The sequence below is a fragment of the Trachemys scripta genome, chromosome 13, assembly GCF_013100865.1.
Source record: "Trachemys scripta elegans isolate TJP31775 chromosome 13, CAS_Tse_1.0, whole genome shotgun sequence".
Taxonomy (NCBI): Eukaryota; Metazoa; Chordata; order Testudines; family Emydidae; genus Trachemys; species Trachemys scripta.
Genome location: NC_048310.1, coordinates 41,226,416 through 41,240,277, shown reverse-complemented (window position 1 = coordinate 41,240,277; position 13,862 = coordinate 41,226,416). Strand labels below are relative to the sequence as shown.

The 13,862-nt window shown below is 55.1% G+C and overlaps 1 protein-coding gene across 2 annotated transcripts in view; it reads left to right on the top strand.

Moving 5' to 3' along the window:
- Positions 1 to 13,498, top strand: part of SF3B3 (splicing factor 3b subunit 3) — a 55,393-nt gene extending 41,895 nt beyond the window's left edge. For both annotated transcript variants that reach the window (XM_034788924.1, XM_034788925.1), the window contains exons 22-26: positions 12 to 224; positions 2,307 to 2,405; positions 3,435 to 3,578; positions 4,352 to 4,456; positions 12,462 to 13,498. In XM_034788924.1, the coding sequence (XP_034644815.1) occupies positions 12 to 224; positions 2,307 to 2,405; positions 3,435 to 3,578; positions 4,352 to 4,456; positions 12,462 to 12,602 (702 nt within the window). In that variant the 3' untranslated portion in view covers positions 12,603 to 13,498. The remainder of the gene's footprint in view (positions 1 to 11; positions 225 to 2,306; positions 2,406 to 3,434; positions 3,579 to 4,351; positions 4,457 to 12,461) is intronic.
- Positions 13,499 to 13,862: the final 364 nt, after the last annotated feature.

Here is a 13,862-nt window from a genome sequence, read left to right as displayed (position 1 = left end):
CTTTCTAAAAGCACATTGCCAACTACATCTCCGGCATCCAAACCATTGGGCACAGAGTGATCGTGTCGGACGTCCAGGAGAGCTTCATTTGGGTGCGCTACAAGAGGAATGAGAACCAGCTGATCATCTTTGCCGATGACACCTACCCCCGGTGGGTCACCACCGCCACCCTCCTTGACTATGACACTGTGGCCGGAGCAGACAAGTTTGGCAACATCTGTGTGGTGAGTACGTGTGTCTGAACCGTCAGGACACCCCAGAGACCGCAAGTACTCACTGGGAACAGCCACGTGTGTCTACAGAAATGAGAAAATGTATGTTAGTTAGAGCCAACGCCCTATCGCTAGCGTTCACTTGTTACAAGTGCCCCTTGGGACAGTTATTCGTCAGTGAGATGGCTGGCTGTTGTAGTTTCACAGCATATTATTCAAAGCAAACAAGTTAAAGCATTGGCATCAGAAACCACCATACTCAAAAGTTCACTGAACTTACTTAAAAATAAAAACTTTCAGGGCAGATGTGCTCTTGACCTTTGGTAGCCACTGAGCATTCCCTGATGCTTTTGTCAAGAGCAAGGGTGTTTACCCTTTGTATTGGCCAAATCCCAGCTCTGGTGTTTAGCTCTGCCTCCAGAAATTCCCTGCGCAGTTTGGGTTGGTTACAGAATTCCATGCTGCTTCCTGACCTGTTCTTCCCCCCACGGGGGGCTGAATTTCAGTGGCACGTGGACAGTGTCTCCTGGTGGTAGTCTGATCAGTTTCTAAAGTGCACACGGTGCGGGTTTCGAAGCCTGAGTTCTAGACGTGTCTAATGTTACTCAGCTAGTATTTGGCTGAGGCACAAGCCCGTCCTTGTCTGTCATTACGCCCCAGCCTCTGTCAAGTTGTGCCAGACCAGCCTAGCTTCACCTCTGTGAACGCACTCTGTGAATGCCGGTGCTAAGGCAGCCAGAGACCTGTGCCATGTGACCAGTTCCGCCCTGGGGACTTAACTCTTAATTATCATGAGTTTTATCTTATTTCCCCGTATGTTCAGAGGAAAGGTTCAGAGAAGGGCAACTAAAATGATTAGGGGTTTGGAACGGGTCCCATATGAGGAGAGATTAAAGAGGCTAGGACTCTTCAGCTTGGAAAAGAGGAGACTAAGGGGGGATATGATAGAGGTCTATAAAATCATGAGTGGTGTGGAGAAAGTGAATAAGGAAAAGTTATTTACTTATTCCCATAATACAAGAACTAGGGGCCACGAAATAAAATTAATGCGCACAGTCAACCTGTGGAACTCCTTGCCTGAGGAAGTTGTGAAGGCTAGGTCTATAACAGGGTTTAAAAGACAACTAGCTAAATTCATGGAGGTTAAGTCCATTAATGGCTATTAGCCAGGATGGGTAAGGAATGGTGTCCCTAGCCTCTGTTTGTCAGAGGGTGGAGATGGATGGCAGGAGAGAGCTCACTTGATCATTACCTGTCAGGTTCACTCCCTCTGGGGCACCTGGCATTGGCCACTGTCAGTAGACAGGATATTGGGCTAGATGGACCTTTGGTCTGACCCAATACGACTGTTCTTATGTTGTGGGTGCTGTATCCTGTGTTCTTACTCTCTGCACTGATGCATACATTCTTCCCTTTATATCCTGGCACTGGCCACTTTCTGGACTTGACAGTATAAAATGGTGCACGCTGTTTTTAATTACACTGGTGCCAAGAGATGCATTTAGTTTAGGGTGAGGATAAACCTCCAGGCTGGCCTCTTTGGTGAAGGAGCTGCATTATTAGTCCCCTTTCTATCTTCCTGTTCCTGTACAGCCAGTTAACACTGCTCTACTCTAGGAAGTTAGACTGCCTTAACTACATCACTCAGGGCTGTGAAAAATGTCTTGCCCTGTGTGACGTAACAAAGCCAACCTAAACCCCAGTGTCGACACCGCCAGATCCCTCACCCTGGCTACTGCCTCTCAGAGAGGTGGATTCACTGCAGTGGTGGAAAACCCTCTTCTGTCGCTGTAATAAGTGCCCATGCTACAGGGCCACAGCTGCAGCAGCGTTTCTGGTGTAGCCAGACCCGCTGCTGTGAATGACAAGAGATGGGTCATTCCAGGGGCCTAAGGATTTCCCCAAACACTCACGCATCCAGCCTTCCTAGTGCCCCACACGCATGCCAGCGAGGGTCTGTGTTGCATTCCCACCAGACCAGAGCACTTGATGTAATGCAAACTCAATGCCCCAGTGCTGGCAGTGTCCTTCTCTTCTCCGTACGGTGCTGGCAACAGACCAGCACGCTGACTGTGTCCTGCTTTGTCAATACAGGTGAGGCTGCCTCCCAACACAAACGATGAGGTAGACGAGGATCCGACAGGCAACAAGGCTTTGTGGGACAGAGGGCTTCTCAATGGAGCGTCGCAGAAGGTAACCTTTGGGGGGGGAGGCAATCAGCTCCTCTGTGGAGCTGTGCAGAGTGAATGCGAGTGCATCTTTGGGGATCCATCCTGCGGGGGAGATGAATCCTGCCGGGTAAAGGTCTGTAAGCAGAATGACCACAGCCAAGCACCTTCCAGTTCTGAGAGCACTGGCGAACACCTACAGAGAAGTGAGTCTCTGGGAATGGGGCAGGGGCCCCCAGGTTACATTTCTCCTTCATTCCCCTGCCCTCTTATCAGCCACATCCATGTGTGTGAAGAGCTCTAAGCCATTGGGTAAAGTGCTGGATTTTGCCACATACTCTCCGGTGGAAGAGCTTGTTCCATTCCCCACTCCTGCTCCTGCCGGTAGAGCCATGCAAATCCGCCGGTATCCGCTTGATATGTGTGGACCATTGACGCGGATACAAATTTTGGATCTGCACAGAGCTCTGCTGGTAAGAGCGGGCAGGCAGCTGTGAGGAACTGCGGCGCGGATCCTCCACCTGCCCTGGGCAGAGAGCCTGGGGGTAGGGACAGGGGCCGGGGGCTGCTCGGGCCCCATGCCCAGGGCAGGTGGAGGGTCCGCCACTGCTCCACACAGCTGCCCGCCCAGCTCTTACTGTGGCCAGGCTGCGGCTCTGAGCTGCCCCCCTCCCCAGCCAGAGCTGGGTCGGGGAGAGCCGTGCTGGCAGCAGTGGGGAGCCTGGGTCCCTCCAGCTGCCCTGGGTGTGGGGCTGGGACACTGGGAGAGGGGCTGCTCGGGCCCCCCACCCAGGGCAGGTGGAAGGTCTGCCGCGGCTCCCCACAGCTGCCAGCACGTCTCTCCCCGACCAGGCTCAGAGTGGGGACGGGGGTGCCGTCTCGGAGTCTCAGTCCAACCCCTGGTGTAGAGCCCTGCAGATCCGCGGGGTTTGCGGCTCAGATGCGGATACACATTTGTGTATTCACGCAGGGCACTAGCTGCCGGCCCCTTTTGTGAGTCCGTCTGTTGTGGATGAACTCCAGAGGAAAATACTGACCCGTGACTTGTTTGCAGGCTGAAGTGATTATGAATTACCACGTGGGAGAGACGGTGCTGTCGTTACAGAAGACCACGCTGATTCCTGGAGGGTCTGAGTCTCTCGTGTACACCACCTTGTCAGGGGGCATTGGTATCCTGGTCCCCTTCACGTCCCACGAGGTAAGAGCCATCCTGCTGCAGAAGCACTGCATGACTGCCCAGCCACACCCAGCTCCTGTGTCAGCCTCCTCTATTGGCTTGTGTGTGTTGGTCGTAGACTATAGGGGACTGCAGTTTGTGAAAGTTAAGTGTGCAACAAAGCTCCTGCGAAAGGGAGCTGGTGAGATCAGGGCATATGGAAGGAGGGTGGGAAGAGACAGAGCCCACTAACTGGTCTTCCCTGTGACTGCTTCCTTAGGAATGAATCACAGGTGCTTTGCTGTCTGGGATGGATTTAAATAGTGGTGCACATGTTAAAGGGTTAGCTAAAGTGTGGCCCACTGAGTTATATGGCTTGGGACAACCTGAAGCCCTATATGGTAATAGGAACGTGCAGCTTGTAGCAGCTAGCTCCAGTGCTTGATGCTCCATCTTGATTCAAGCAGAGGCTGCTGGAGCATTGCATGCTGGGAGCTGTACTACTTTGGCCACACTTCCATCCTACACGTGAGAGCAGCTGCCACTTGTTTGGATTTACGCAAGTTTGGGGAGCCCGTTGTGTTTGTGGCAGGCTGGCAGCATGGCCCTGGGTAGGCCAGTTTTGGATGCTCCTGTCCCAGTGAAAAAGAAAATCAGTGTCTGGAAGTGGTGGGGGGCCTTTGTGGCCAGGAATTAACTGCGCTGTGCAGGGCACAGGCTGCTAATATAGTGTGACCATGTCCTGATGTTACTCCAGCGTCACGTGGGTGGGAGGAGCAAATTGTTCTACCTCTCAACTACTTCTGTCCCTTCAGGATCATGACTTCTTCCAGCACGTGGAGATGCATCTGAGATCGGAGCATCCCCCTCTCTGTGGACGGGACCACTTGAGCTTCCGCTCCTACTACTTCCCAGTTAAGGTAGGTCAGGAGTCTAGATCCGCCCTGGCAGTGGTAGCCAAGGTTGGCAGGTCTGACACCGGACACGTTAACTGTTCCAATATATCATGTGAGCGTGTCATGGAATAACAGGCCCACAACTCCCTCCAGGGAGCTTGTGACAGCATAAACTACGAGAGTGTGAAGCTGATGTCACAGAGCCACTATTGAATGGCATAATACAGAATACTCCCAGTTATACGAGTAGTGGGGGGACATGGATTTTATTCAACTAATGGAGAGTGCTTCTTCGAGTGCTTGCTCATATCGATTCCAATTAGGTGTGCACGCACCGCATGCACGATCGTCAGAGAATTTTCTACCCTAGCAACACCCAGTGGGTCGGCTGTGGAGCCCCCTGGAGTGGCGCCGTCATGGTGCTGGATATATACCCCAGCCGACCCAGCGCCCCCTCAGTTCCTTCTTACCGCCCGTGACGGTCGTTGGAACTGTGGACCGCGAAATAGCTGTTCTCCACTCTCCCTAGCTTTACTTGTTCATTCTTGTAGGTAGTTGTTGGTTATATACTTTTAGATTAGTAGTTTGTTGTTAATAGTTTTGTAGAGTAGTTATTAATAGTTAGCGGGGGTTAAGGGGGCTATTATCCCCCCTTTTCCCCCCCGGCGCGCAGCCGGGCTCATGCCCAAGGCTCCTGGCTTTAAGCTGTGTGGGACCTGTGCTAAGCCTATGCCAACAGGAGACCCTCACGACTCTTGTCTGAAGTGTTTAGGGGAGTCTCACCAGACGGACAAGTGTAAGATCTGCAAGGCTTTCAGGCCCAGGACCAAAAAGGAGCGGGACTTTAGACTTAAGCAGCTCCTTATGGAGGCGGCACTTAGCCCAGATCTCCATTCGGCGCGCCAAGTTCCGGCACCGAGCGCCTCGGTGCGCAGCGCCCCAGCGGCACCCTCCGGTACTGCACTGCGAACAGACACGGATAAGGCCCCACGGCACCGTCCTCCCTCGGCACCGCGTCCGCCGCAAGCCCCTCGGCGCGGTTCCCTGTCTCCGGGCCGTAAAAGACCCCGCAAGACCCAGGACGTTGCCGTCCAACAGGCACCGGCTCCCCCTGCACCGGTGGTAAAGCCGCGTCCGGCTTCGGAGCGCCAGAGGGTGCAGGCATCGTCAACACCATTGACTCCGGCACCGGGTGTAGGGCCCTTGAGTCCGGTGCGGACTGGCTCACTGCCTCATCCTGTGGTTGAGCCCTGTTTCCCTTCTACGCCGGAGACTTTTGCAACGGCGAAAGACCTTATCGTCCTCACGGAGCTGGCGCCATCTCAGCCCGCGGCACCGCATCCCCTTCACACGGTGCAATCCAGGGGCAAGCCTGCCCTGATATGCCCTCCATCTCCGAGCGTGGACTCGCGGCACCGCTCCCGGTCTCGGAGCAGGTCCCGACGCCGCTCGCAGTCCCGGCACCGATCTTCATCTCAGCACCAGTCGTACTCGCGGCACAGATCTTCCTCCCGGCACCGGTCTACTTCTCGCCATCGACCTGAGCATCGGTACCGGTCGGAGTCCAGACGCAGTTCCTGGCACCGGTATGAACGCCGCTCCCGTTCGCGAGGCCGCTCCCGGCACCGAGTCTACAGACGGTCTTCGTCTTTGCGATCCGGATCTGGATCCCGGCACCGGCATGGTCATCGGCACCATTCTCGATCCCGGTACTGCTCACCGGCACCACGCAGAGACTGCTTGCCTGTGGACCGGCGCTGCTCGGCACCGTACGAGGACGAGCCCCTGCAATCACGCTCGGCACTGCCCTTGCCCTCAAGATCGGCGTCTCGCTCGTTGGAAGGGGCTTCCCGATCAGCATACCCTGCTCAGGGTCAGCTGCAGATGACTTGCGTCATTGGCAGGAGGGGGCAGAGGACCCTAGACAGGACCCTGCACATTGGTCTTTCTGGACCCCGTGGGCATATCACCAAGCTCAAGGGGCTCCACCAGCGGCCTCTCGCTCGGCACACTCTGAGCCCAGGGTTCCTGAGGCCACCATCTCCCGTCCTCCCCCAGGGGGCATGGAGGCTCCAGTGCTGACACCCACGCAGGCCCCAGACCCCGATGCAGGGGATCCTGCACATCAGGGACCCTTGGAGCCGGACCCTCATCTGGATCCTTTACCCCCTGAGGCGTCCTCCTCATCCTCCCCAGATGAGGCGGTGGCGGGTACAACAGCCACAAGCCCACCTCCAATAGATCTCCGTGCCCACCAAGACTTGTTGCGTAGGGTGGCACGGAACACGGACCTACAGGCTGAGGAGATAGTGGAGGTGGAGGACCCGGTGGTGAGCATCCTCTCAGCTGATGCCCCATCCCGGGTGGCGTTGCCCATTATTCGTACGATCCAGGCTAACCCTAATGCCATATGGCAAACCCTGGCCTCCATCCCTCCCACTGCCAGAGGTGTAGAGAGGAAGTACTTTGTCCCCTCTAAAGACCATGAGTACCTCTATACACACCCTCCGCCATGTTCACTAGTAGTCTCCTCAGTGAACGCAAGAGAGCGTCATGGTCAGCAGGCGGCAGTGCCCAAATCGAAGGACGCCAAACGCTTCGATTTGTTTGGGCGTAAGGTGTACTTGGTGGGGGGTCTGCAGCTCAGAGCCGCAAACCAACAGGCGCTCTTGAGTCGGTACGATTACAACTCATGGAATTCCATGGGTAAATTTAAAGAGTTGGTCCCCCAGAACTCAAGAGAAGAGTTCGGGGCCCTAGTGGAGGAAGGTAAAAAGGTGGTTAGGACCTCCTTGCAGGCCTCCCTGGACATAGCGGACTCTGCCGCCAGGACACTAGCATCTGGGATAGCACCTGGACGCGTCTCCTGGCTCCAGATATCGGGGTTACCGCCAGAACTGCAGCAGACTCTGCAGGATCTGCCACTCGAGGGCCAGGGGTTGTTCTTGGACAAGACAGACTCTCTGTTGAAGAGCCTCAAGGACTCCAAAACCATCATGCGCTCCCTGGGGATGCATGTCCCAGGACCCCAGCACAGGCCCTTTAGGCCCCAGCCACAAAGGTTCTACCCTCCTCCTCGTCCAAGACAGGACTTCCCCAGAAGGCGGGGGCGAGGTAGTAGACGGAGGTCGACCGGCCCCCAGCCCGGTCAGAACCAAGGCCCTCCTAGATCACCTTCAGGATCTAGGCAAAATTTTTGAAGGTGCGCTCGAGGACGGCGTGCCAGCCACTACCCAGGATCCATTCCCTTTCTTTCGGGAGCGCCTCTCCCGTTTCCACCATGCTTAGTCTCTTATAACCTCGGACCGTTGGGTCGTTCGCACGGTGGAGAGGGGATACGCTCTCCAGTTTTCTTCGTTCCCCCCTCCCACCATCCCTCCCCGTCCCTCTTCAGGGACCCTTCTCACGAGCATCTCCTTATACAGGAGGTTTTTGGGCTTCTCTCTATGGGGGCCATAGAGGAGATTCCGTCAGAGTTAAGGGGCAGGGGGTTTTACTCCCGCTACTTCCTGATCCCCAAAGCAAAAGGGGGTCTGCGACTCATTTTAGATTTACGCGGACTCAACAAATTCATAGTAAAGTTGAAGTTCCGCATGGTCTCCTTGGGGACCATCATCCCTTTCCTGGAGACTGGTACACCGCCCTCGACATGAAGGATGCATATTTTCATATAGCAATCTACCCCCCACACAGGCGCTTCCTTTGATTTGTAGTAGACAATGTGCACTACCAATTTGCCATCCTTCCCTTCGGCTTGTCCGTGGCTCCGAGAGTGTTCACCAAATGTATGGTTGTCGTGGCAGCATACCTTCGTCGACAAAGGATACAGGTGTTCCCGTATCTAGACGACTGGCTGGTGCGCGGCCGCACCAGGGAGCAAGTTCAAACTCACGTCCAGATAATACTACAAACATTCCACGAGTTAGGCATTTTACTCAACAAAGAAAAGTCCACTCTGGAGCCAACCCAGAGAATAGAGTTATTGGGGCAGTCTTAGACTCCAGACTCGCCCGAGCTCTTCTGCCAGATGCTCGGTTTCACACCATCACAAACATTATCCACGGACTCCAGATCTTCCCGATCACTACAATAAGTACGTGCCTCAGCCTGTTGGGACACATGACCTCTTGCACTTACGTAACCAGGCATGCCAGACTTCGCCCACTTCAGGCCTGGGTATCATCGGTGTACCATCCTTATCGGGACAACCTGAACATGGTGGTCACGGTTCCGAACTCGGTCTTGACGTCTCTCACCTGGTGGCTGGATCACAAGGCGGTTTGTGCAGGAGTGCCGTTTCACGCCCCACAACCCTCCCTGCACCTGGTCACGGACGCTTCATCTCTAGGTTGGGGCGCTCACCTCGGAGAACACCACACCCAGGGCCTGTGGACCGCATCCCAACTAGCTCTGCACATCAATGTTCGAGAGCTGATGGCCGTGCGCCTAGCATTTCTCGGTCTCCTACATGGCCGTTGCGTGTCAGTCCTCACAGACAACACCACGGCCATGTTCTACATCCAACAAGCAAGGAGGAGCCCGGTCGTCTCTCCTATGCCAAGAGGCCATTCGCCTGTGGGAGTTCTGCATTGCCCACTCGATACATCTCATGGCATCGTTCCTCCCTGGAGTCCAGAACACTCTAGCAGACCGTCTCAGCAGATCCATCCAGACGCACGAGTGGTCGATTCGCCCGGATATCATCCATTCCATCTTCCAGAGGTGGGGATTTCCCCAGGTCGACCTGTTCGCCTCATGAGCCAACAGGAAGTGCCACGTGTTCTGCTCCCTCCAAGGGCATTTTCCGGGTTCCCTGTCGGACGCTTTCCTCCTATCATGGAGAGACCAGCTGTTCTACGCTTTCCCTCCATTTCCACTGGTCCATAGGGTACTGCTCAAGCTACGCAGAGACAAGGCACATGTGATTCTAGTCGCTCCAGCTTGGCCAAGACAGCACTGGTACACCACGCTTCTGGAGCTATGGGTTCAAACTCCGATCATGCTTCCCTTGTGCCCAGACTTGATCTCTCAGGACCCCGGCCAACTCTGTCACCCCGACCTGCAATCGCTCCACCTTACAGTGTGGATGCTCCATGGCTGAATCAGACAGAGCTACAATGCTCACATCCCGTGCAACAGATTCTACTGGGAAGTAGAAAGCCCTCTACATGGACCACTTACTTAGCCAAGTGGAAACAGTTCTCCTGTTGGTGCGCACAGCGGGCTACGCTCCCCTTGCAGGCGTCAATTCCCTTTATACTCGAATATCTCCTATCCCTGAAACAGCAGGGCTTGGCGATATCTTCAATCAAGGTTCACCTGGCCACTATATCGGCGTTCCACCCCGGAGAACTCACTTCCTCGGTCTTTTCTAACCCAGTGGTCGTTAGATTCCTCAAGGGCTTAGACCGGACCTACCCACAGCAACGTCAACCCGTTCCGGCATGGGATCTTAACCTGGTTCTCTCCAAGCTCACAGGGCCCCCGTTCGAGCCCTTGGCTACCTGCTCACTCCTGTACCTATCTTGGAAGACAGCCTTCCTGATAGCCATCACTTCAGCGAGGCATGTTTCTGAAATCAGGGCGCTCACATCTGAGCCTCCATACACAGTCTTCCATAAAGACAAGGTGCAGCTTCGCCCTCACCCTGCCTTTCTTCCCAAGGTGGTATCAGCTTTTCATGTGAACCAAGATATATTTCTCCCGGTCTTCCATCCTAAGCCGCACGCCACCCGTCAAGACCAGCGTATAAATTCCTTGGACGTACGCAGGGCCCTTGCTTTCTATATTGAGAGTATGAAACTGTTTAGGGAAGACGACGCAACTCTTCGTTGCAGTGGCCGACCGGATGAAAGGTTTACCAGTCTCCTCGCAACGTCTCTCCTCTTGGATCACGTCCTGCATTCGTGCTTGCTACGACCTGGCCGGTGCCCCGACGCCACGCCTCACCACCCACTCCACGAGGGCCCAAGCCTCCTCAACTGCCTTCCTGGCTCACGTCCCGATCCAGGACATTTGTAGAGCGGCAGTTTGGTCATCGGTTCGCACCTTCGCCACTCACTATGCGCTTGTACAGCAGTCCAGAGATGATGCTGCATTCGGATCAGCGGTTTTGCACACAGCGATGTCTCACTCCGACCCCACCGCCTAGGTAAGGCTTGGTAGTCACCTAATTGGAATCGATATGAGCAAGCACTCGAAGAAGAAAAAACGGTTACTCACCTTTGTAACTGTTGTTCTTCGAGATGTGTTGCTCATATCCATTCCAAACCCGCCCCCCCTTCCCCACTTTCGGAGTAGCCGGCAAGAAGGTACTGAGGGGGCGCTGGGTCGGCTGGGGTATATATCCAGCGCCGTGAAGGCGCCACTCCAGGGGGCTCCACAGCCAACCCACTGGGTGTTGCTAGGGTAGAAAATTCTCCGACGATCGTGCACGCGGCGCGCGCACACCTAATTGGAATGGATATGAGCAACACATCTCGGAGAACAACAGTTACAAAGGTGAGTAATTGTTTTTTCAGATAATCAATAGGGCAGGCGGCATTCACCAGTGGGGTGGCCTCCCCGTGGCTGGGGTCTCCTCATAGTCCGGTCCCGGGGTCTCGCTTCACCTCATTCATTCCCTCCCAAGACTGCGGGGCCGCAGAGGGTTCCCTGCACTGGCGCAGGGCCGGGGACAGCCCATCCCTGCAGGCTCAAGGTATGGACGGGGAGGCTGCGGTCCTGGCAGAGCAGAGACACCCCGCACACACCCTCCCCAGCCAGGACTGCAGCCTTCCCTGCACCTTGTGCCTGCAGGGATCACGTGTCCCCAGCCCTGCAGCAGCACAGCAAGCCTGCTGTCCTGGCCCCGCTCACTCACTCCCGTGACAGCGGGGCTGCAAAGGGCTCCCTGCGCGGCCGTAGGAGCCATTCAGCAGCAGCGGGGCATCCCCCATAGCCAGGGGCTCGTCCTTCTCGTAGTTCTGGCCATGAGTCTGTGCTCTGTTAGCTGAACCAAACCCTGGTCCCCCAGCATGAGCCATGTACTGCCTGCTGTGGGACAAAGAAGGGATTAGGGTAATGCGGAGGTTTGGATAACAGGGTTTCAGATAAATGGGACTGTCCTGTAATACCTGGCTTCTGTCTAGTACTTTTCATCCTCCGCTTTGCAGAGGAGATCAGTATCATTACAGGTGGGGAAGCTGAGGCACAGAGTGGTGCAGTGATTTGCCCAAGGTCACCCAGCAGGCCAGTGGTGGAGTCGGGAACAGAACCCAGGTCTCCTGAGTTCCAGCCCAGTGCTCTCTCCACTAGGTGACACTGCTGTCTCCCCAGAGCCCCATATTAACAATTAGGAAGATCTAAAACTAGGCCGTGGCGCAGAGTGTTGGATCTACACCCTGCACAGGCGCCTGCCTGTTGCACCCTCCCCCGGTCCTGCTTTGTCCCCCACCCTTGGGTGCCTGCATGGCTTTGCCTTGCTGTTCTGGCCGTCGTGTTAGCTGTGAGCAGTCGCTGTGCCACAAAGCATTTTTACAGCTTGCAGGATGTTTATCGCTGCAGCTCTTGTAGTGTCCCTGGAGCTGTTAAGAGGGCATATAAGCAGATACATGTTCCAGGTACTGAGGAATTGCCTAGAGATAAGTCAGACCTATTATTGATGGCTTGGGGCTGAGTCCCAAGACCTCAGAGACCTTTGAAACCTGACTGGAGACTTTCCCCTTCTCCGATTCCTCACTCAGAATCTTCTCCTTCAACCGCCTCCAGCACATACCATCTAGAGACCCCGTGCCAGCCAGAACTTGTCGGCTGAAGTGAGATCAGCCTTGTCCTTCCCTCACGTGGTCTGGGTTTGCTTGTTGTTAATTACTTTGACTCCAGCAGCTGTTTTCCAGCAGATGAGGTTACTGAGCGTGGGCCTGTTTCCAAAGCGGGATTAAGAAACTCCTGGCAAAGAGCTATTTGCCGTGCTGCCCTTTTGTCCTTTTCGTCTGTTCGAGCCCGTTTGATGCCCAGATTCTAACGTGTTCCCATGTCCTCTCACTAGAACGTGATTGACGGGGACCTTTGTGAACAGTTCAACTCCATGGAACCCAACAAACAGAAGAACGTCTCGGAAGAGCTGGACAGGACCCCCCCCGAGGTGTCCAAGAAGCTGGAGGATATCCGCACACGCTACGCCTTCTGAGCAGCAGAGCCCCTCCTGGGACATGCCAAGGACGCTGCTCCCAGCTGGGTTGGAAGGAAGAATGTGTGCTTTTTTTTTTTCCCCCTTTTTTACTTCAGTTTGCTCGTCTTGCTCTGCCCCCTGGGGCTGGGTTTGTAAACTTAAAATCCAAAGTCACGAGCATTTCCCATAAACTCGGTACCAGCAGTTGGGCTTTCCAACATGGCAAGGTGCTGCTGGAGGCCTGGACACCCTGTAAACCCATCTAGTGTTCGTAACTGCCTGCGAGAAGAGCAGGGAAGCTCTCCAGGCCTGCCCTCCATCCCTGGGGTCAGGGGCACATGGCTGTCAGTTGTCCCTGCCTTGCTGCCCCTCTCTTTGTCTAAGACCAGAGCCCAGACCCATTTTCTGAGGCCCGTTGGGGCTAGACCCCGAATGGCCTCATGAAGCGAGCTGGGCAAGGCCGTGCTTGGCAGAGCCCTCTCCCCACTGATGGCAGCTGGGTCAGGAGCGCTCAGATGGGGGTCTGGAGCTGCCCAGCCCTTTGCTGGGCTGTGACTCTGAGATGCTAATTGAAATAGCCCTGCCCCCACATACACATACCCCGTGCTAGGGATTGGGGTTCCAGGAGCCCCATGGCCAGTGTGTGGAAGTCCCAGCACATGAAGCTCTGCAAAGGGGACATGGCCTGAACCCCCACTGGAAAGGCTGGGGCCAGCCTGGATTCCTGCACTCTTCGTTTTTAACTGGTTTCCCTGTAAATATAGTTTTGTACAATGTTGACTCTGGTGGGGCGTGGGCAGAGGTTGAGCTGGGGCTATATTTGTTTTGTAACAGCTTTTGCACGAGCGGTGCCCTGTCTCTGAGCTGTGATTGGGAGCAGCACAGAAAGAATAAAAACCTGGTTTTTAAATTGATTTGAGTGCTGACCACCTCTGGTCTTTACTCCCAAACAGTGTCTCCCAGCCGGGGGGGGCCAGGCCCAGGGCAGGGGACAGGGTCATTGAACATGGGGAATGCGGCATGTCCTAGATCTACCTCCCCTACACCTGAAAGCCAGCCACCCTCCCGGCTTCTCCTTTGGCCCTGATATAGTTGGCAACAGGGGCCACTTGCATCCACAGGGCTGCAGGTTCAGGCAGTTGGCCACCAGCCTATGCTTCTCCTACGGTGCCGCAATCCCCAGCTACCAACAAGGAGCTGGGGTGGATGTCAGCAAAAGCTTGTGAAATGGCAGAAATGAGTAGAGGAAAGGTGAGAGAACAGACTGGAGAAATGAGA